The sequence below is a fragment of the Sus scrofa genome, chromosome 14, assembly GCF_054392235.1.
Source record: "Sus scrofa isolate SSC_HxYL_T2T_F1_AM1 chromosome 14, Sscrofa_HxYL_maternal_Yorkshire_Landrace_v2.0, whole genome shotgun sequence".
In the NCBI taxonomy this organism is placed as follows: Eukaryota; Metazoa; Chordata; class Mammalia; order Artiodactyla; family Suidae; genus Sus; species Sus scrofa.
In genome coordinates this window covers 154697521-154719347 of record NC_139396.1, presented here as the reverse complement: position 1 = coordinate 154719347, position 21827 = coordinate 154697521, and the positions used below count along the sequence as shown (strand labels likewise).

The following is a 21827-nucleotide window of genomic DNA, read 5'->3' as shown; positions in this document are numbered from 1 at the left end:
TAAACCAGGTGCGGGGTCCTCACCCATGAAGCTGGCCCTGCCTGCATTTCAAGTTCATCTGATTTAAAATCCAGAGTGCACACGAAGCCCTGAGAGGCATCACACTTGCTCAGGATCAGATGGAGACGCTTTTAAAGTCCCTCCCGGCTCCACAGAGAAAGGGAAGAATTCACTTCTGATTTTTTTACCTAATTTCTTCAACTTATTTTTCTTTTTTTAAGGTCACACGTGCAGCATATGGAAGGTCCCAGGCTAGCGGTCAAATCGGAGCTGCAGCTGCCAGCCTTCACCACAGCCACAGCAATGCCAGATGCTTAATCCACTGAGCAAGGCCAGGGATCAAACCCGCGTCCTCATGGATACTAGTCAGGTTCGCAACCCACTGAGCTACAACGGGAGATTCGATTTCTTCAACTTTATTTTTGTTTTTTTTTTTTAATTTATATATATATATTTTTTTAATTTTTTTGTCTTTTGTCTTTTTAGGGCTGTACCTATAGCACATGGAGGTTCCCAGCCTAGGGGTCTAATCGGAGCTACAGATGCTGGCCTATGCCACAGCCGCAGCAATGCCAGATTCGAGCCACATTTGCAACCTACACCACAGCTCGCAGCAACGCCAGATCCTTAACCCACCGAGTGAGGCCAGGGATCGAATCCAAAACCTCATGGTTCCTAGTCAGATTCATTTCCACTGCACCATGATGGGAATTCCAATTTCTTCAACTTTAAATGCCAGCAAAGACATCATACTTAAAAAAATACTAATCATACTGTAGCCCAGTCCTGACACTTACTTACCAGGAGGCAGGGGAAAGGACATAATGTGAAGAAAACGAATTCAGCCAAAATGATGGCTGGAATGGTCCAGGGTCTGCTAGCCAAGGGACTGTGCCAGGTCGGATGGGCAGCCGCCCCCCTGCATGGCCTGCCCTCCTACACTTGCCCCAGTCCCCGGACTCTTCTAGTCCAGCCCTTCTCTTCCCTCTGTTGTGCGGACCTGGGCATAGGTGACAAAAGAAATAAAATTCTAGGAGGTCCCATCATGGCTCAGCAGTAACACACCTGACTAGTATCCATGAGGATGTGGGTTCAATCCCTGGCCTCGCTCAGTGGGTTAAGGATCTGGCACTGCTGTGAGCTATGGTGTAGACTGCAGAAGCGGCTCGTAACTTGACCTGTTGTGGCTGTGGTGTAGGCTGGCAGCTACAGCTCCGATTTGACTCCTAGCCAGGGAACTTCCATTTGCCATGGGTAGGGCCCTAAAAAGCGAAAAAGAAAAAGAAAGAAAGTTAGTTCTTTAGAAGATAAGGGCACAAAGACACTGGACAGAGGCTGGAAAGGAAAGCCAGTGGAAAACAGGTGCCTGTTTCCATCCGAAGGACCGGGGAAAGTAATTACCCCCAGAAGCCAGCTTGCACCCACCACTGCTCTAAAACTCAAAATCCTGCCCCCAAACCTTGGGAAATTTCTCTGGGCCACCAGCAGACACAGCCAGCTAGTCTCCCGCAGGCTCAGAAACTGTAAATAAAGGCGCAAACACAGGAGGCTCGCAGGTGGGTGTCATGAAAATTTAAAATAGCCTTGGGAACAGCCACAACACCCCAGGCAGGTGCTCCCACATGAGGTCCAGCCTCTGGCATCCCATCCTCCAAGTATCAGCCTAGATTCCGGCCTAGAATCCAGGGACGCCTCAGAACGCACTGCCGCGGGGGTGTACCTGGAGGCTGTCTTCCTCATCTTTAGATGGCCCCAGGGTCATACCTGAAGTTTTGTTTTTTTTTTTTTTTTTTTTTTTTTGGTCCCTAGTATGGCTAGATTAAGAGTAACTACAGGAGTTCTTGTTGTGGCTCAGCAGGTTAAGAACCCAACTAGTATCCATGAGGACACAGGTTCCATCCCTGGCCTCCCTCAGTGGGTTAAGGATCCGATGTTGCTGTGAGCTGTTCTGTAGGTCGCAGATGCTGCTCAGATGCCATGTTGCTATGACTGTGGTGTAGGCCGGCAGCTACAGCTCCCATTCGACCCCTAGCCTGGGAACCTTCATATGTTGCGAGTGCAACCCTAAAAAAAAAAAAAAGGAAATAGAGTAACTACAAGGAGGCAACTTGCTTGGTAAATACATCCGGGCCCAAAGCCAAAGGAGCGCCCTGTCCCAGGAGGAAATCATTACACTCCAGGCGCATCATCTACACGGGCCCAGGGACCTGCTCTCACCCGTTCTGTTCTGCTCAGCGCCTTCGCAAAAAGGCCAAGTGAAGCCTGGCAAGCCTGGGGGGCACCACACTGCCCTGAGCCAAAGATCCCCACATGTCTGATGGGGTGGGAAGGTAAAAACAGGGAGACAAAACAGAGCAGAGAGAATGAGGAGGCTGCAGGCCAAGGCCAGCTGATGTGAGCACTGGCAACAGCCAGCTACTGGCACCTCGGAAAGAGAGAAGCTGGAAGCCTGAGCTTTATACTGAATGTGCCGCGCTGCTCCCACACCCGGACTTTTTTTGTTTTGTTTTGTTTCTTGGTTTCCTTTTTCTTTCTTTTTTTTTGGGGGGGGGGCCACGCCTTCAGCATATGGAAACTCCCAGGCTAGGAGTCAAATCAGAGCTGCAGCTGCCAGCCTACATCACAGCCACAGCAACACCAGATCTGAGCGGCATCTGCAACCTACACCACAGCTCACGGCAAGGCCACATCCTTAGGATCCAACCTGCATCCTCATGGATACGAGTTGGGTTCATTACCAGGGAACAACGACAGGAACTCCACGCCTCGGGACTTTTGACGGCAGGATTGGAATGTGGCCTCTACAACTCTGGCCAAGCTCGGGCACCGGAGGCCCAAGCCCGACACCTGACCCAGGTGTGCAGGTGCGTGGAGACAGGACCAGGAGGCAGGGGGTTAACTAACCTGACACCACCCTGGCCGGGAGCGGGGCTGGTACCCATCCAGGGAGGGCACACGGGGGATGCTTTTTCACTAAGAAAAGCCTTCTTTGTGGGGCTGCATGATGAATTCAAGAATCACCTTGCGAGGCGCAGGAGGAGAAGGCCAGACCAGCCGAGGGAGAAAGCAGCAAGCAGGCTGCAGGTACAGGAGCCAGGACAGCAGAGAAGCACAGAAGGCTTCCTCCTCTTCCACTGAACTCTGACTACTCTCTCCCTGAGGATCAGGAGAGAAATCAATTTAAATGGGTTCCTAATGGGTAATGACACATAAAGGGCAAAAGGGATGGGGCCTCCTTTTTTTTTTTGCAGGAACAGTTGCCTGGGGGAGGAAAAAAAAAAAAAAAGCGGCATAACCCAGTGAATGAAGCAAAGATGTCCTGCAAGACTCATTTTCTCCATGTTTTCAGTTGAGTGACGGCATCCTGTCTGTCCCACCCCATTAAATGCCAAGGAACTTGTCGGCTGCGGCTCCAGCCCAGAGTCTGGCCCAGGGCTGGTCTGGAGCGTGGAGGCAGCAGAAACAGAAGCAAGACCTTGCACATTCCAGGAAACCAGACCCCCATTCTAATCAGTGCTGCGGCTGCAAATTCCAGGGCCGAGGGGCCCGCGCAACCAGACTTCTCTGAACCCTGCAGAGAAAACGCACGGGAAGGAGAGAGGGGCATCACTGTGGCTTCTCACTGACTGGGGTCAAAGAGCCACCTGCGAGGCCTGAACATCATCCGGGCCACCACCTGCGAACCTAAGAGAGAACCAAATGGAAAAGACACAGCTCTGGAATCAAGCCTCCCGCACCCAAAGGCCCTCAGCCCTGTTCTTGTTCAAAGAAACGGAATTCATAGAGAGCAGTTGTTACTTTAAAAACAAACAAACAAACAAACAAAAAAGATTCATCATTGCTTGATGGACCACTACGCTCTCCGTCTTTTGCAGAGAAACAAAGAAAGAAAGTTCAGGAAAGTTACGTGTGACCCATTTCTTTGCTCCTAGTGAATAAAGGAGGAAGAAGGGGTGGAGCCTGGCCTCAATTTCCAGCCCACACTGGCACTTGCAAGCGCGGGCAGCCCCTGGCTTTCCGGCACAGTCTCCCAGACGGCCCGGAGTGGGAAAAGTGCGCCCGTCGCCAGACCTCAGACGGCAAGCCCATCCCCCACGTCCGTGTGCCCTGAGCCAGGCCCCGCTGGCAGAGGCTGGGCCAAGGCTGCTGGAAAAGACTCGGGCAGGTGAAGTAAAGGGAGAGAAAGGCGTCTGAGCCAGTCTCTCTGGATGACAAGCAGCTTCCAGGGGGCGCCGGGCCAGCTGGCTATCAGTCATCAGCACCCCCGCAGCTTCAACTTTACTGGTAAAAGTTGCCTTTTCCAGAAAAATGTGTCTCTGTTTAAAGGTGCCTGTCATGGATCATCCCTTTTCAGGCTCACTGGCCAAAAAAAAAGTCCTCGCTTGCACACCCATGGTGACTGCTTGCGTTTACTGGGCACTACTGCCTGTGTCTCTTCTGACCCATTTTATGTATGAGCAACGAAAAAAAAAAAAAAAAAGTTTCCAATCAATGCCGCCACGGTGTCTTTTTTCAGAAGTCTCCTGAACGCCCAACATGATGTGTCTATTATTATCTTTGGGGAAACAGCTGACTGCTCGGCTCACAAACGCACGGCTAACTTTCCTCTTGATAAGCATCTGGCTCCGGTCTTGACCGCCCAGATTTCTCAGCTGGGTTCTCTTCCTGCTCCAGCTCCTCCGGGCTGTTGCATCTGCAGTGGCCGGGGCCGCTCGGGCTCCCGAATCCACCAGCTGCACGCAGCGGGCTGGGAGATGACGGTTCTCTCTGTTAAGGAGCTGGGGACACATGCCGCTGTCCTCAGCCGCCCTCCGCAGCCTTTGGTGGAGGACAGCGGGCCCGGGGGCTTGGGGTAGGAAGGAAGCGGGAGGGATGGATGGTGAGCCGAGACCCTCCGTCCAGGGAGGCGATGCAACCCCGGTCCGTGTTGGACGGGCACTTTCCTCGAGGTGTGAGAAGGAGAATAAGGGGAATTTGCAAAACGGAGACCAAAGTCAGAAAGAATCTTTGGCTCAAGTGAGAAGTGAAAAGTGGGCCTTAAGACCCAAGACAAACCACTTCCCCTCCTTGGGCCTCAGTTACTTCATCAGCAAGACGAGGGGGTAGGCGCGACCACTTCCGGCATCCTTTCCAGCTGCCCCCAAAGAAATGCATATGATCTAATAAATCTGAAAAGTGCATTTCCTGATCTCTGGCATTCAGTATGTAATTCCCATCCATATAGAATATTCCTATTTTCAATGCTGGCTTCCTGAGCCCTGAGCTCCAGTTTCTTCTGAGAGAACAAGTCAGGGCCACCTCAGCCATCTAGACTTTCAGAGTGACTTTCACGGGGGGCATTGGCTTCCCCATCAGGAAGGGAAGGTAAAAGTCTGGCCTTCCTAGGTTCATACAACAGAAGGTGATTCGGTCATAAAACAGAATGCAGCACAGACTCACGCTGCAACGTGGATGAACCTTGAAAACGCTGTGCTCCGTGAAAGAAGCTGAGTCTCAAAGGACCGCAAATGTATGATTCCATTTATATGAAATGTCCAGAATAGGGAAAGCCATACAGACAGAGAGCAGATGAGCGGTTGCCCAGGGCAGAAGGGAAGTGATGGGGTGACTGCTAATGGGTACGGGGCTTCTTTTGGGAGTGATAAGATTATTCCAGAGTTACACAGTGGTGACAGCTGCACTACTCTGTAAATATATAAAAACTCTGTCCTGTATGCTTTAAAAGGGTAGATTCTATGGTACGTGAATTGTTTCCAATAGCACTGCATAAAAAAAGTCACTGTTTCTTTTTGCTTCTTGAATGCAGCTACCAGAAAACTGTACTTTATACGTGTGGCTCATGTTATAGTTCCGGCCATGCGTAACCAAACATTTGAATAAACATACTGTTCGCTTTTCCAAACAAACACAGTCTGGCCTCCTCCCGCATCCTGGACGGAGCTGGCATCTGGAAGGCTGGGCAGCCAAGGACTCAGATTCTCTGCCACAGCCTGGCTGGTGACCTTGGGCTGGCACAATGCCCCCCAGTTGGTCCCAGCCCCTCACTGAAAACACAAGTATTGGACCAGAGGACCTGACAACCCACCCAATACCCTTTTTTTTGTAATTTTTTTTCTGCCTTTTTTTTTTTTTTTTTTTTTTTTTTTAGGGCTGCATGTGCAGCATATGGAATTTCCCAGGTTGGGGTCGAATCAGAGCTACCGCTGCCGGCCACAGCCACAGCCACAGCCACACAAGGTCCTTAACCCACTGAGCAAGGCCAGGGATCGAACCCGCATTCTCATGGATACTAGTCAGGTTCGTTACCACTGAGCTATGACAGGAACCCCCAAAACCAAAATTTAAAAGTCCCCATTTTGCCACAAATGTTGGTCATCTCCTCCAAGCAGTCAACCCGGGAATAAAAGTCACTTAAAGACAGACCAGGTAATTTACGGACTGAGCAGAGTGATCAGTTTGGTACCATGCTATTCCATTTATCCTGAAGGATTTCTTTGGAGAGGATTTCATCTTGGTTGCCCCAGCTTCCAGTGACTCCGGGGGTGAATAATTCTATAGTTGATGACAATGAATTTCCAGAGTTCAACCCCCTGGAAAATCATTTGGCAACATATACCAAGGACCATAAAAGCCCTTATCTTTCCATTATTACACTTCTCAGTATCTCTCCCCAAAAATCACCCTAGATAGAGAATAACCAAGAACACAGAAATGTCTGTTTCCACACTGACTGCAGGAGCAATCGTGGCCCAAAGGGACACAAGGAGGGGACGCGTTAACCCCATGGTGATAATGTCAGGACAGAAACGATGAAGCTGCTGAAATGAGGGTGGGAGCCTGGATCTTTTTTCTTCTTTTATTTTCGATGCGATTAAAGCATATTGATGCCTTTCAAAAACCAGGATCGTGCGATCGCATCAAATGTATGAATGCAGTGCCCAGGATTTCTAAACAGTGCGGGGAAAGTAAAAAGAGCCTTTATGCTAAGAGAGGAAAATCTTAGAATATTCATCCCAAAGAAAATCAACCCACAGCTTAGAAGACATTGAAGGATCTCAGCCCTGATTGAACTGGCGAGTCCACCGGGATATTTACACTGATTTTTTTTTTCCCTTTTAGCAAAAGCACTGTAATTATGGTTCAAGGGCATTAATATCTGCTCAGTGTCCTGAGAGGAGAAGTCAGTCATTATATGGATAGCTTTTTGATCATCTTCCAACCCAAGGAGATTATTTTTGGCGGGGATGAGGGAAGTTTTCTTTAGCATCATTTTGTAATGGGCGACTAAATGAAAGCACCCGCTGTTCCTCTGCCTCACGGGACAGTCACGTGCGTGGACCCCTGCCTCTCCCCACGACCTCCCGTTCCAGTGGGAAGGTGCCACCAAGGAGGGAAGGGCTCGAGGGCTCTACTTTGGGCCTCGGGATGGAGTCCACACTGGCCCACTACCCTCCTGCCCTGATGAACTAAGTGGCTTGTGAGAGTCGTGTTCCCTTTGGGTGCCTCTCTGGAAAATGAACAGTTGGGCTACGGGACTTGCGAGACCCTTCCACACTCAGATGGCATGCTCTGAGATTCTGTCCACAAGCCAATTGGTGGCTTTGGCCAGTCGACAGGTCTCAGCAGGGAAGGAGGGGTCCTGGTCCATGAGATCCCCGAAAACATGAAAATGGGGCACTGATGTGGTTAGAGACGGGTTACGGAAGGTGAAGCCACGGAGAGCTTTCCCAGAGGATGGAGGACTACGTGTGCTCCAAGGGCAGAGCCTGGGACGAGAGGTCACAGAACCCCCGCAGACAAAGAGGGCAGTGCACTGGGTCCTTTCTAGACGGTCTCAAGTTCTTGCCCTTCCTCCCATACCTTCCATAATAGAAATCTGCTGTTATCGGATTCCTCCTCCTGGGTTTTTTCCAATGAGGGCTGCGCCATACTGGGTGACATTTTCAGAGCCAAAAATGCCAAATTGGTGGAGAAAGATCAAACTAGGATCTCAGAAACCTCAACTCAAGCCATTTCTTGATCAGCTGTTCAAGAGAAACTCCGCCTGAAACCTCGAATGCCGACCACAGGCTCCCTGGTAAGGAGCATGAGGTCTCTGTGATGCAGGCACAAGAGGTGACAGTGTGGTCTGCATAATGGTTGCGGGGCCGGTGTTTTGAACCAAGGCGTTCTGCCCTTGGAGATGATGGGAGTGAACTCCGCCTTTAGCTTCCCTGGAACAGAAGGTCACCTTGCCCAAGAGCTACCACGTCTCAGTGGGACAAGGGAACAGGTCCAGAGGAGACCCACGTCTTTTTTTTTTTTTTTTTTTTTTTGGTCTTTTTGCCTTTATTTGAGCCTCTCCTGCGGCATATGGAGGTTCCCAGGCTAGGGGTTTTATTGGAGAGCTGCAGCTGCCGGCCACAGTCACAGCCACACCAGATCCGAGCCACGTCTGCAACCCACACCACAGCTCATGGCAACGCCAGATCCTTAACCCACTGAGCAAGGCCAGGGATCGAACCTGCAACCTCATGGTTCCTAGTCAGATTCGTTCACCACTGCGCCATGACGGGAACTCCAGGAGACCCATGTCTTGACACCCAGGAAGCATATTACGTTCTCCATCCTTCTGCCTCCACTGTTCGGTGCTGGTTCTACCGGAAGTCCTGAAAGAGTCGGCAACTGCCAAGTTGAGGTCCAAATTCCTTGCCACTCTCAGTTGACAAACTACCTTCACACTCATTATCTCCTCTGACCTCACAGTTTGCTTCTGAGATCTCCGGGGCAGCAGCATTATCCCCTTGCTGCAGATGCAGAAACTGAGGCTGAATGGAGTTAGTAACTAAAAAGTCCAAGGGTGGCTAGAACCCAGGTTCTCTAACTCTAGGAGGCCATAAAGGGGACGGCCATTCAGGGTTCTAGAAGAGACTCCAGGGACCTCACAACCACCTTTCAGGAACTTACAGACCAAGCAGACAGAAAATCAGTAAGAGCTGAACCGAACAGCAATATCAATCCACTAGACCTAATGGAGGTTTATAAACCACTCCATCCAACAACAGCAGAAGACTCTGCTGATCTCATGGAACATTCACCAAGAGAGAGGCCTCATTCTTGACCAGAAAATACATCCTAACAAATTTAAAAGAGCAAAAATCCTACAAAGCATGTTCTTAGACCACCCTGAAACTAAGCTAGAAATCAATTACAGAAGGCGAGCTGGAAACCAGGCAAGTGTCTGGAGATTAAACAACATGCTTCTAAGTAACACTTGAGTCAAAGAAATCTCAAGAGTCGACTGGGAGTGAGGCAGACTTGGGTTCAAATCCTGACCTGCCCTCCTTCTGCTGGGAGGCCTGGAAAATTACCATTCAATTTCCGGGAGCCTCATCTCTTCGTTGGCTAGAGGATGGGATAACAGCCCCACCTGCCTGGGTGGTGATGAGGGGAGCACAAAGTGAGCCCAACACACAACGAACACAGGACCCAACTCCCAGGAACACCCAGGGGTGGTAGCTTTCAGGTCATTGTTCTACCCAGTGCTGTCTGCCACCACCTGGCTGTCCTGGGGAATACTGTCCCCTGCCCCCACCCCCACCCCCAGGCTATCTCACTCTCTGCCAAGGGAAAGCAGATGTGACTCCTGCCTAGCTGGGCCTTCCCTCCTCTGTGTCCAGTTGGCAGCTGTCTGCCTGGGCAACCCTAACTGGCAGAAGGCTCTGTCCATCCATCCCCACCAAGTGGTGACTGCCACTCGGAATACTGGCACCAAACGGAGGGCTCTCCTAGTCATGGGGTGTGAGATGACTCAACGGCTGGAGGAGCCAGTAAAATCTCGCCCGAGACGATGGGAAAGGGACTCTACGGCAATTTCGCCAAAGTCTGAGAAGAGAAAAAAAAAAAAAAAAAAAAAACAGCTCATCAGGCAGACAGGCTTACCGTCTTCTTCTGGAGATACGATTGCACAACTAGTGAAAAAGATGTTTCCTGAGGTTTGAAAATATTGCACAAGGCTCTGACTCATTAAGACGGGGCTTATTCAAATTTGAAAGTTATCGAAAATTCCAGCCGCAACCATATGTCCTCTAAAACCATCATGTGGCCCAAAGAGATGTGATTATCTCCCGGTGAGGGGCCAGCTGCTGTCACATGACACTGTGGGGGCGTGTTCTTAGGGAGTGCCCTGACTTGACAATTTGTCCTAGGAATCTAAAATAATAGGGTATCTGCAGACTCCCAGACTTTTTTTTCCCCTTAATTCCTTGGAAGGAACTCCCCAAAGCATGGGAACCCAACTAAGCGTCGTTCAGGAAGGTCTGGGGACTTCTAGTGTCCTCTGAGTGTCACAAACTCTAGGAAGGGTTACTAAGATGACATGTGTAAAACCCCAGGTGTTCCAGACACGGCTCTTCATCCAAGAGAAGTCAGACGTTTCCTGGATGACACAGACAACGACGGGAGGTTTCAGAGGGTGACAGGCAAGGGGGCGAGGAGTCCCTCTGCCCCGAGAACCTTTTCTAACATACGTATTGGCCGACCCCGAGTCAGCCCCCAGGACACAAGGGGCTGCATCAGCCCCCTTCTCTGTGGCGCCTTCTTTAACTCAGCCACCCACCTTGTCCCCACCGTCACAGCACGTCCCCACCGGGCTGACTCCTTCTTAGATGTCTTGATGCTGCTGCTGCTGATGCCGATAGAGGACATGGATCCAATGCTAGCAATGCACCCAGCACCCTTCTAAGCTCTAAATTCATATAATTCGGTCCTTCCATCGTTCAGCAATCCCGTGATGTACGTATGTACGCACCATATGATTTAACGGATGAGAAAACTGAGATTCAGAGAGTTTAAGGCACACACGAGAAGTCAAACAGTTAGAAAGTGGTGATCAAACTCCTTGAGCAGGTGTGACCTGACCTCCTTCAAACTCCTTGAGATCATGGGCTATCCAGCTTCATTCCCCTCCCACTCCCTCTATCTAGGCTTCCGAGCACATAGTAGGTGACCAATAAATGCTGCGAATGAACTTAGAACTCGTGTCGCGAATTCCCAAAGCTGAATTCTATGCCCTCCCGGCAGCGACAGACAAGCCGGTTCAATGGGACCCTTTCGGGAAAGCATTCGGAAGGGTTACCCTTCTCAGGTTCTCTGTGATGTTAACTTTCTTTCTTTTCTTTTAATGGCAGAGAAGATGGGGAAGGAAGGACACACAGCTCAGGAGAGATCTCACCTCGCTCAGGAGGACACATGCGCCCTCGGAGCCCCTGTGAGGGCCACCAGGCTCAATGAAGCCCATCTCTAGGGCCTGGGCGTGTCCCCTGAGTGGTCATCTGGGGACTCCAGCAGGTGGCCCAAAACTGCAGTTCAGGGTAATCAGGTCTGAGATGGGCCACCGGCATTCAATGCCAGCCTTGCCTTAAACCATCAGAGAGTTAGGAAAAAAATAACTCTTAGAGGAAGTTCCTGTTGCGGCACAAAGGAACCGAATCCAACCAGTATTCATGAGGATGCAGATCCCTGACCTTGCTCAGTGGGTTAAGAATCCGGCATTGCCATGAGCTGTGGTGTAGATCACAGACTCAGCTTGGATCTCACATGGCTGTGGCTGTGGCTGTGGCCGGCAGCTGTAGCTCCGATTCGACCCCTAGCCTGGGAACTTCCACATGCTGCGGGTGCAGCCCTAAAAAGCGAAAAAAGAAAAAGAAAAGAAAAAAGTCTTAGAGAAGCCAGTCCAGACTGTAAGACAAGGATGAGGCGACCACAATTCTTCAGAGACTACTTGTCTTACAGGCATCACAGACGGTTCCAGCCAGGGGAGCCCTCGGGGATCACCCTCCCTGCTGAGGCTCCGAGAGGTCGGGGGCCGGTCACCTGGTCCGGTGACAGCCTAGCAAGAGTCAGAGCCAGTCCCAGCCTGCCGGTCCCTCCACTCCAGCGAACCTTCCAAGGAAGCTTCACCCACTGCCAAGCTTGATTTCTTCGTCAAATTAAGCCTGACCAGGGCTATTTATTCCCTTGAAATATAAGCTCATGGAAAGTCTGATTTCTCAATCCAAGGCACAGATCTGTGTCCAGGATCACACAGCTCCAAGTGGACTCAGAATCCAGCCCCGAGGTGCCGAGGCTGCCGGCCGTCTGACCACAGTTAGCTCATGGGTCCTCCATCATCACTTCCTGAATGTGGTTATTTTAAGCGCTAATGCAACCTATTTACGGCTCCTCAGGATGGAATGAAGTTATCCAAACGCTTGGCCTCTATACGCTTGGCTCTCTAGTTTTATGAAACCTTACTATTTCAACTCTTGAGCAAAACCAACAGAGAATAAAAGAAAATAACCAACCAGAGAGGGCAAAGCCTTATCCACTGCTGAAAAGACAGCTAAGCTGGTGCTGGTTCCGGACCAGGAAGGCAGGGCCGGACTCCTCCTCCAGAAGCCCTGCCTTGTCGGGCCTGGGGTGAGATCAGGACAGGGAGTTGCTGGACTTGGGGACCTCTGGGCTTGGGGCTGCGTTTTGAGGGGGGCTTTCCTGGAGTGTGTATTAGGAGGAGAAACGGACCAGGCTTCTGACGCCTGGGGCGTCTTTTTCAGGCCCCTTTCCTGGCTTCTGTCCACTTGTTCGCAAGGCTGTGCAGTGCTATACATCCTGGCCGGTCTTCTGCACTGTCTGGGAATCCAGAGAGACTTCCCCTCCCCAAGAGCAGTTTGGGGCCTGGGGCTCTGGTTTGGAGGCATCTTAATCACAGCCCCTTCTGCTTTTCTTCTGCTTTTCATCAGGAAGGGCTGCCCTGATGAAAACTGGGGGCCACCACGGCTTCCGACCCCCAGGCCTGGGGAGTGAGAGCTGTGGCGTGCCCTAGGTTTCATCTCAAGGCCATGGCCATCTGGAGCACTGTTTATTCCAGCTCTTAACTTCGGCTTAGCTGGGGTTGGCTTATAATCTCGGTTTCTCTGTCAACGGCACTGCATGGTGATTGCAAATGGGATGTGGACCAGATGCTCGGGTTCAAGTCCTGGGCAAGGTATCGCTCTGTGACTCTGTCCCCCAGCTGTAACCCCAGGAGGATTACAGCACATCCCTCCTAGGACAGCGAGGACAAGCGAACAGGTTAGCACACGCCTGGCTCAGAACAAGCACCAAAGATACATTAGCCCTTATTACCAATTATTCTTTGCGATTCCTTTCTTTTTTGTAATCTCCTGACCAGAATCTTTTTTGCTTTAAACTAATTGAAACCACGCCTGGTCAAAGATGACAGCTCTCTGTTCCCTGGTACAATTTTATACTTGCCTATCCAAACCCTGATGCAGCACTGATTTCTGAAATGGATGCTTTGACTTCATTTCCAGAACCAAGATTAGAGACCCTCTCTGAAGTTTCTATAAAAGAGCTTCTATAGATAAAAGTGCTTTCTTTTGAACGGTGACCCTTCCGCCATCCAAAGAGCCACGGTGACCTGCAGGCGCGGCTCACCCGCGCGTCCTACCTCCCTCCCCATCGATCTCCAATCCACACAAACCCTCCTGGGGATCTCAAGCATCGTGAAGCCGCTCCTGTCTCGGAAGCCCCTTCCCCACATCCTCGTACTGCTCGCCCCAACTCCAGGCCTCTGGTCCAGCAGCACATCCTCCAGAAGGCCTCCTGTGGCCACTTCAGCTAAAACAGGGCTCGCGCCAAGCCTCTTAGCCAGAGCTGCAGCCAGGTCACTGGGTTTAGCAATGACATCGGTGACCTGCTCGTGGGCAGGGCTTCCCCTAAACGAAGGCTGGGCTCCCAGGCTCCCCGTCCTCAGAGGTACCCCCAGAAAGACAAGGGTGGAGGGTTGATGGGGGAGAGGACTGCAAAAGCAAAGCCTTCCGCTGAGGACAGGCCACGTGGCCATGACTGTCCAGAGCCTCTTGTTTTTTCATTCATTTGTCTATTCATTCATCACTCCCCCCACACCTGCCTCCTATGTGCCAGGTGCACGTGCACGCACACACATACACAACACACACACACACACACACACACACACAGTGCCAGACACACCGCAGAGGTGAGTCCTTTTGCACAAAGAGGAACAGAGGAGAACAGCTTTGCACCCTCTCCGTCTCTCCCTCCTTTCCAGGCTGCCAAGCTCATCCTTCTGTGGCCACACCCCCCCATCCCCAGCCTCCCGGCTCTCCCAGGAGCCTGCTGCGGGCCTGAGGGCCCCTGGGAGAGGACCTGCTTCCCTCCAGTATTAATGACTCTGCCAACTCTGAAGCTTGCTAAGTGACTCCACCTCACTGGCAGTAAATTAGGTACTTGAAGCGTGCCAGTTACTCTGGACCCCGCAGCGAGACCACAAACACTAAGCGCTGGCTTGTTTTTGACAAAAACATGCATGTGCTTTTCTAAAATCATCCCCTCACACCCAGACTATTGCATTAGCCCGAACTCCGCGCCCTGGTGTGTTCTGTTAGGTGCATCCTACTCGGGCTTTTTTTTTTTTTTTTTTTTTTGAATTGCCCTGGTTCAAGAGCATCTGAGTACACAGCAGCCCGGCCCATCCTCTTTGGCCCTGGGACTCTGTGCCACTAGTCTAGGTCACTTCTGATGCCTTCCCCAAATGTCCCCAGCCACACCGATCTATTCACCACCTCCCAGACAAGACTTCGATCCGCCTGCCTCCTACTCGACCTCGGGCGCACTTGGGGCCCTCCAGAAACTTCCTTCACCCTGCCTGACCTCTCTTTCCCAGCTCAGGGTTAAGCACCGGGCTGCTTCTGAGTAAGGTTGTCTGGGTTCAAATTCTAGCTACATGGCCCTGGGTAAGAAATTTAACCCCAGTCCCCCCACCTATAAATCAGGAATGGCAGCAAAGGCTCCCTCCTCTTCGAAGGCCAAGTGTGGTCACAAGAGTGACATGCCTGGCACAAGGACTCAATTCATGTGTGTTGTCAGGCCCACCCCTTGGACTCCACAGGTTCAATTCTGCCTGGAATAATTCTCCTCCACGTGCTAACCAGGCTGTTTCCTGAGGGCCAAGGCTGGCTCCCTGCTCCCGTGTTGGTCGGATCCGCAGTTTCTGTTTGACCTACACTGCTCTGGCACCTTCCTCTCTGTGTTGGCCAAAGTGCGCCAGGCCCCAGGGCTGGACCATATTCCTACAAAGAAAACCAAGACCGGCCCCTCTCACTGGGCTCCCCCCTCCCTTTCCATGCACTGTCAGTAGTGAGGAGGCAGCCAGTGGCTGCGGCCAAGTGCACTGCCAAGCAGGGCTGGCCCGTCCCTATACCGCTGGATTGGCCGCAGCTGAACTCCGTATTGTTTTTCCACATGGTCTCTGGGACTGAAGACGAGAAGCATCCCTCTGGAAGCTCCCGCCGTTGGCTCCACCCTTCGCCCCAACACCACTACCTCCCCTGCCAGGACCAGACTTGTTGATACAGAAAAGATGTTTAAGGAGAGAGAGGGGGACACTTCCTCATCCCTAACATGCCCCCCCCCCGCATTCCTTCCTCGGCATTTTCCGTCATCTGCTTATTCAAAAGGAGCCACTTTCATTTTTGTACGGCTGGCTCCAATCATGGGAAGCAAGGCAGGCAGTGCTGCTGCTGCAACGCCTGCTGTACTAAACCCGTGTCCGGCCAGGGGGTCTCCTGGGGAAACAGGGGTGCCGGACAAGCAACAACGCCCCTTTCAAATAAAAAGTTAAAAGTTTCCACGACAGTATCCATAATAAAAATGAATGCATGGTTAATTTTAAAGGGCGAGCGGAACGCGGGCAGAAGCCAAAAAGGAAGGGAAAGAAGCCACAGAACCTAGTCCTTGTGGCCCCAAACTTTTCAACTTTATATCCACATTCCTGCCTTGTTTGTCCCCGAACCCTGACGCGGTGTGCCTTCCCGCGGGGATCCAGCAGCGGGCCTTTCCTGGAGCGATACCCCATCACCCTGGCTCCTGGCTTCCGGACACAGCGCGTCCGGGACCCGCTGCGCGAGGAACTGACCCAGGCTGGGCGCAAAGCTCGGTTCCGAGGGATCCCGCGCAATTCTGTCACCCCGAGGGCCGGTGCCCGCCTCCCCCAGCCAGTGGGTGCCCGGAAGAGCCCGCAACACTTCGCCGCCCCCGGCCTGGCCCTTCCGTTCCGCCGGAGCGGGTCGGGACCCGGCGAGACTGGGGAGCTCCCCAGAGCGCAGATACCTTGGCCGCAGGCGCCGCGCTGCAAGACGATGACCGGCGGCTGGTGCAGCCTCTCGGAACGGCGGCTGGCAGCGCGCAGCTGGCACAGGTTGGCGTAGGTGTTGGCGTCGCTGCCGCACACCGGCTCGTTGCTGGCGCACACGCAGAGGCCGGCCTGCGCGCGCCGCCGCACCGTGGCCGAGGCGGGCACCCCGAAGGGCACCACGCACTGCAGCCCCTCGCCGCACGGGCCCTCCTGCAGGCCGCACTCGGCCCCCTCGGGCGCGCCACACACCTCGCAGCAGCCGCACGCGTCGCGGACGCGGCCGCCCTCGCAGTGTCCCGGCGGCGGGGCGCAGCGCGCCGGCTCGCACCGCTCCGGACACCCGGCGGCGCCAGGCGCCGAGCGGCCCGCCCGGGGCGGCAGCGCCGAGCCGGGCGCCGCGAGCAGCAGCAGCAGCAGCAGCGGGAGGAACGAGGCGCGCGGGGGCTGCATGGCGGCTCGTACGGCGGCGGCGGCGGCGGCGGCGGGCTGGGCGAGGGCCGGAGAGCAGTGCCGGGGAGAGCGCGGGAGGGACTCCGGGCGAGCGGGTGCGAGTGCGCGCGGCCGCGCGGCCCAGCCCATTGGCCTCGCAGCGGTGACGAGCCGCCTTGGGGACGGGCACGGCGCCCGGGAGGGGGGCCGGCCGGATGGCGGGAGGGCGGGCGGGCGGCTGGACCGGGGACCGCCCGCGGCGGGGGCTGGGCAGGCGCGCCCGGGCACGGCGGGGCTCGTGGGCGCGGGCGGGGCGGCGTGCGGATGGGTCCGCCCGCTCGCGGGGCTCGGTTTCCCGGTCTCCGCTTCCCACGGATCCGCCTGTCTCGGCTTCCCTCACCGCGGCTGGCGACCTTAAAACCAAAAAGAGGCTCCGCACCGGAGAACCTGCTGGGGCCCCGCGCCCGAGCGCCAGGGAAAGTTCCTGCAAATTGCCAAGTTGGGGACCCGCCCCCGCCGCGGGAGGGGCCGTCGCCCAGACCCCCCCCCGGGCGGCGGTGGCACCGCTGGCCCTGGTCACGCGCTCCAGAGGAGGAGGATGGGTACCTCTCTGGAACTGACCCCCGTGCTGGGCACGCGCGACCATGACCGTGGACCCTGTGTGCAAAGAAGGCGGGGCCCGCGGGGCTGGCAGAGAGCCAGCGCTGACCCACGGTTAAGTGAAAAAAGCAAAGAGCAGAAGTAATTAGAATATAGCCATGGGAATCAAATTCTTTTAAAAAGTTGTTATGGGTGAGATGTGTGCTTGTACATGCACAGAACAGCTCCGGAAGGAGACGGGAGAAGCTTCTAACACCAGGGATTGGATAGGGAAGGGGGAGTTTGGGGTGGGAAAGGGGGCGTTGTACTGTTTGAATTTTTCACCGCGGGCATGATTATCTCAAAACATTGTTAAGTAGAAGAGCTCGCCATTGATCTCCCACTCGAGAGTCTTGGGTGCATCATTTTAGACAGACGCCAGTCTAGGTGCCGCCAGGAGGAGCGGGAGCGACCCTGGAGGTGGGTCCCTGAGCCCTGGCCGTGCCAGGCCGGTGGGCGGCGGCCACTGAACCAACGCGTAGCAGATGGGCAAAGCTTGAGCCTGAGGACCTGGCAGGAGGCAGGCTCACACAGTCCTGGGCCCGGATGGGGCAGAAACTCCCAAAAGTCTTTTGGGCTGGCCGCTGGGCTGAGATGACCATCCTGGGGAGGGGAGGGGACCCTGGAGGTCGATCGACTTTTGACTATTCTTCTGCATGTGGGTTGTTCCCTTGTGCACGCAGTACTTTTCCAACGAAAACAATTTAAAAGTAATATCCAAATAGGTATAATCCCCACCCACCCCAAGTCACCTCCTAAATGTGAGGCATGTCAGTGTCTTAAGTACCAGAGGGGTCCCTAGGACCGAAGGCCTGGAAGCAGGAGGCGCAGCATCCTGGGGCCTGAAGAAGACCCATCCTCCACCCAACAGCCAAGTGGCCAGACTGCAGGGTGAACTCACTGTTTCAAAACAAAAAATTGGGAGTTCCCATCGTAGCGCAGTGGTTAACAAATCCGACTAGGAACCATGAGGTTGCGGATTCAATCCCTGGCCTTGCTCAGTGGGTTAAGGATCTGGCGTTGCCGTGAGCTGTGGTGTAGGTTGCAGATGTGGCTCGGATCCCACATTGCTGTGGCTCTGGCATAGGCCGGTGGTTACAGCTCGGATTCGACCCCTAGCCTGGGAACCTCCATATGCCGCGGGAGTGGCTCAAGAAAAGGCAAAAAAAAAAAAAAAAAAAAAAAAAAAATGGAGTTGCCGCTGTGGCTCAGTGGGTTAAGAACCCAACTAGTATTCAGGAGGATGTGGGTTCAATCCCTGGCCTCACTCAGTAGGTTAAGATCTGGCGCTGCCACAAGCTGTGGCGCAGGTCACAGATGTAACTCAGATCTGGTGTTGCTGTGGCTGTGGTATGGGCCAGCAGCTGCAGCTCCAGTTTGTCCCCTAGCCGGGGAACTTCCATATGCCACAGGTTTGGCCCTAAAAAGACAAACATTCGGAAGGACACGATAAATGAGGTGAAATGTGGCATCGTGGGCCCTTCATTGAGCTTCCCTTTGTCTTAACGCCTCCATAGCTGGAAATAGTGTTTTCAATCTGAAAGGTTTACTCTTTCTCTCTTTTATTTCTCTCCCCTCTGATGCCATTTATAAAGACAGTTTCTTTTATTTTTTATTTATTTATTTTTTGTCTTTTTGCCATTTTCTTGGGCCACTCCCACAGCATATGGAAGTTCCCAGGCTAGGGGTCGAATCAGAGCTGCAGCCGCTGGCCTATACCACAGCTCACGGCAATACCAGATCCTTAACCCACTGAGCAAGGCCAGGGATCGAACCCACAACCTCATGGTTCCTAGTCGGATTCGTTAACCACTGAGCCACGACGGGAACTCCTAAAGACAGTTTCTTAAAAGATGCGTTTTTTTTGACTACCTCTTGAAAAAATACCTCATGAAAAGTCATTTCTTTCTCACTACAGATTCATAGAGAGACTATTTCCAGAGAAAAGGGGGCAGCTCTGAAGCCACCCAGGTGAGTTCCCGGCCATCCTCTCTGAAGCCCACATTTACAGCATGCAAGCTTTTAATTTTGAACAAAGTCAGGTCTATTCATGAATAATGAACAATGAAGCACCATGGCTGCCAGAGCCTGGGTTAGGAAACGAGGCTTCTGAAGTGGAGCAGAGCAGCCAGGTCTGCGCTTCCCAGAAGGAGAAAGCTCTCCTGCCTGGGGCCACCCAGGTGCATGAAGGACCCAGGATGGTTGGGGTCTCCTGCTGCCTTTCCTGATCCACAGGACCAGAAACTAAGGAGCTGGAGGAATATCATGAACTTGGAGAACAGATGTGTGGTTGCCAGGGGGGAGGGGGAGGGGAGGGAGGGGGAGGGACTGGGAATCTGGGGTTAATAGATGCAGACTGTTGCCTTCGGGCTGGGTAAGCAATGAGACCCTGCTGTATAGCACTGGGAACTGTATGTAGTCACTTGTGATGGAGCCTGATGATGTGAGAAAAAAGAACATATATATGTATGTGTGACTGGGTCACCTTGCTGTAGAGTAGAAAATTGACAGAACACTGTAAACCAGCTATAATGGAGAAAAATAAAAATCATTAAAAAAAAGGAAAAATTTCAGTGGCTGCCATGTGTTGACACTCTGCTGGCCACTGGAGATGTGGTGCTAAGTAACGGAACTCCCAGGAGCTCAACGTTTAGAATTTTCTGCAGGGATGGAAAGGTTGTGTACTTTTTTTTTTTTTTTTTTCCCTTGCTTTTTAAGGCTGCATCCATGGCATGTGGAGGTTCCCAGGCTAGGGGTTGAATCCAAGCTACAGCTGCCAGCCCACACCACAGCCACACGGGATCCAAGCCGTGTCTGTGACCTACAACCACAGCTCATGGCGATGCGGATCCCCAACCCACTAAGCGGGGCCAGGGATCGAACCTGCAACCTCATGGTCCCTAGTTGGATTCTTTTCCGCTGTGCCACAATGGGAACTCCCAGGTTGCGTGTTTGTGCTGCCCAAGGCAGTAGCCACCAACTGCATGTGGCTGCTGAGCATTTGCAAGGTGGCAAGTGCAAGGGAGAAACTGGATTTCATTTTTCTTTCATTCCTCTAAGTGTAAGTAGCCACACGATTGGCCCTTTAAAGGTGTGGGACATAAGTGCCTTATGCTGGAGAGAGGGGAGATCAGAAACAGCAGGGAGATTGAAGGGAATTCCATGAGGGGGAAATTGGGGCGTTAAGAAGGTGCTGACTGAGCTCCATCTTGGGGGCCGGGGAAGATTTCACCAGGCCGGCAGGAGGGGGAAGCACATTGGGGGGGGCAATAGTACGGAGCCCCCTAGTTGGGGAAATCCCACTGTGGCCACAGAGAGGAAAGGGGTCCCCACGGGCAGGAGGGCAGCTGGAGGGGAGGCCAGGTTGTGAAGGGTTTCAACTGTCCTCCCGAAGAATTTGGACTTAACTGATGCCAAGAGGTTCCTAGGCTTTTAAAGACATGTGCTTTGGCAGAACTGCCTGGTTGCAGTAGGGATGGAAGATTGAAAAAAGCAGATTCGGTAACAGACATATTTATCTATTTCTGTTTTTTTTTTTTTTTTTCTTTTGGGGCCATACCCACTGCATAGGGAAATTCCTGGGCCAGGGATAGAATCCGAACTGCCACTGCAACCTATGCCACAGCTGTGGCAACAGCAGATCCTTAACTCACTGTGCCACAGAGGGAACTCCCCAGACCCATTTATTTATTTATTTCATCTTTTTAAAGCCGCACCTGCAGCATATGGAATTTCCCAGGCTAGGGGTCCCATCAGAGCTGCAGCTGCCAGAGCCGCAGCCAGAGCAACACGAGAGCCAAGCCACGTCTGCGACCTATGCTATAGCTCACAGCAACACTGGATCCTTAACCCACTGACCAAGGCCAGGGATCAAACCCATGTCCTCATGGATACTGGTCGGTTTTGTTACCACTTAGCCACAATGGAAACTCCCCAGACATGTTTAAATGTATATACATTCTTAGATTTTCGGTGAAGGAGCACTTTGAATTACATTAAAGACACAGCATGGCCCAATAGGATAGACAGAGATTCCATTAGCTTTGTGACGCCTAATTCATTTCGGCCCTGATCCCTTCAATGCAAACCCCTCCTTCAAAAACAGAGCACATGGTAAAGATGTTTCACATATTTTTGAGAACTTCCGAAGTGCTTCAAGAATAACGGCATTTCAGAGTTCCCATGGTGGCGCAGCAGAAATGAATCCGACTAGGAACCATGAGGTTGCGGGTTCGATCCCTGGCCTTGCTCAGTGGGTCAAGGATCTGGCGTTACCGTGAGCTGTGGTATAGGTTCCAGACACGGCTTGGATCTGGTGTTGCTGTGGCTGTGGTGTAGGCTGGCAGCTGTAGCTTGGATTCAACCCCTAGTCTGGGAACCTCTATATGCCGTGAGTGCAGCCCTAAAAAGCAAAAAAAAATAAAATAAAATAAAATAAAATAAAATAAAATAAAAAGGAATATTGCTGATTCTAATATCAAATCATAAAACATTCATGTTTATTAAATAAAGAAGGACCCCTTAAAAAACAATCCCAGGCCTGGCTGCTCTTCTGTGGAGAAACTTCAGGATCTACAGATCT

General features: G+C 52.6%; 1 protein-coding gene across 1 annotated transcript in view; it reads right to left on the bottom strand.

Annotated features, from left to right (window-relative positions):
* HTRA1 (HtrA serine peptidase 1) overlaps positions 1–17099 on the bottom strand; it is a 61279-nt gene extending 44180 nt beyond the window's left edge. The window contains exon 1 of the mRNA XM_003133208.5: positions 16153–17099. Within this exon, the coding sequence (XP_003133256.4) occupies positions 16153–16756 (604 nt within the window). The 5' untranslated portion in view covers positions 16757–17099. The remainder of the gene's footprint in view (positions 1–16152) is intronic.
* Between the last annotated feature and the right edge of the window lie 4728 nt (positions 17100–21827).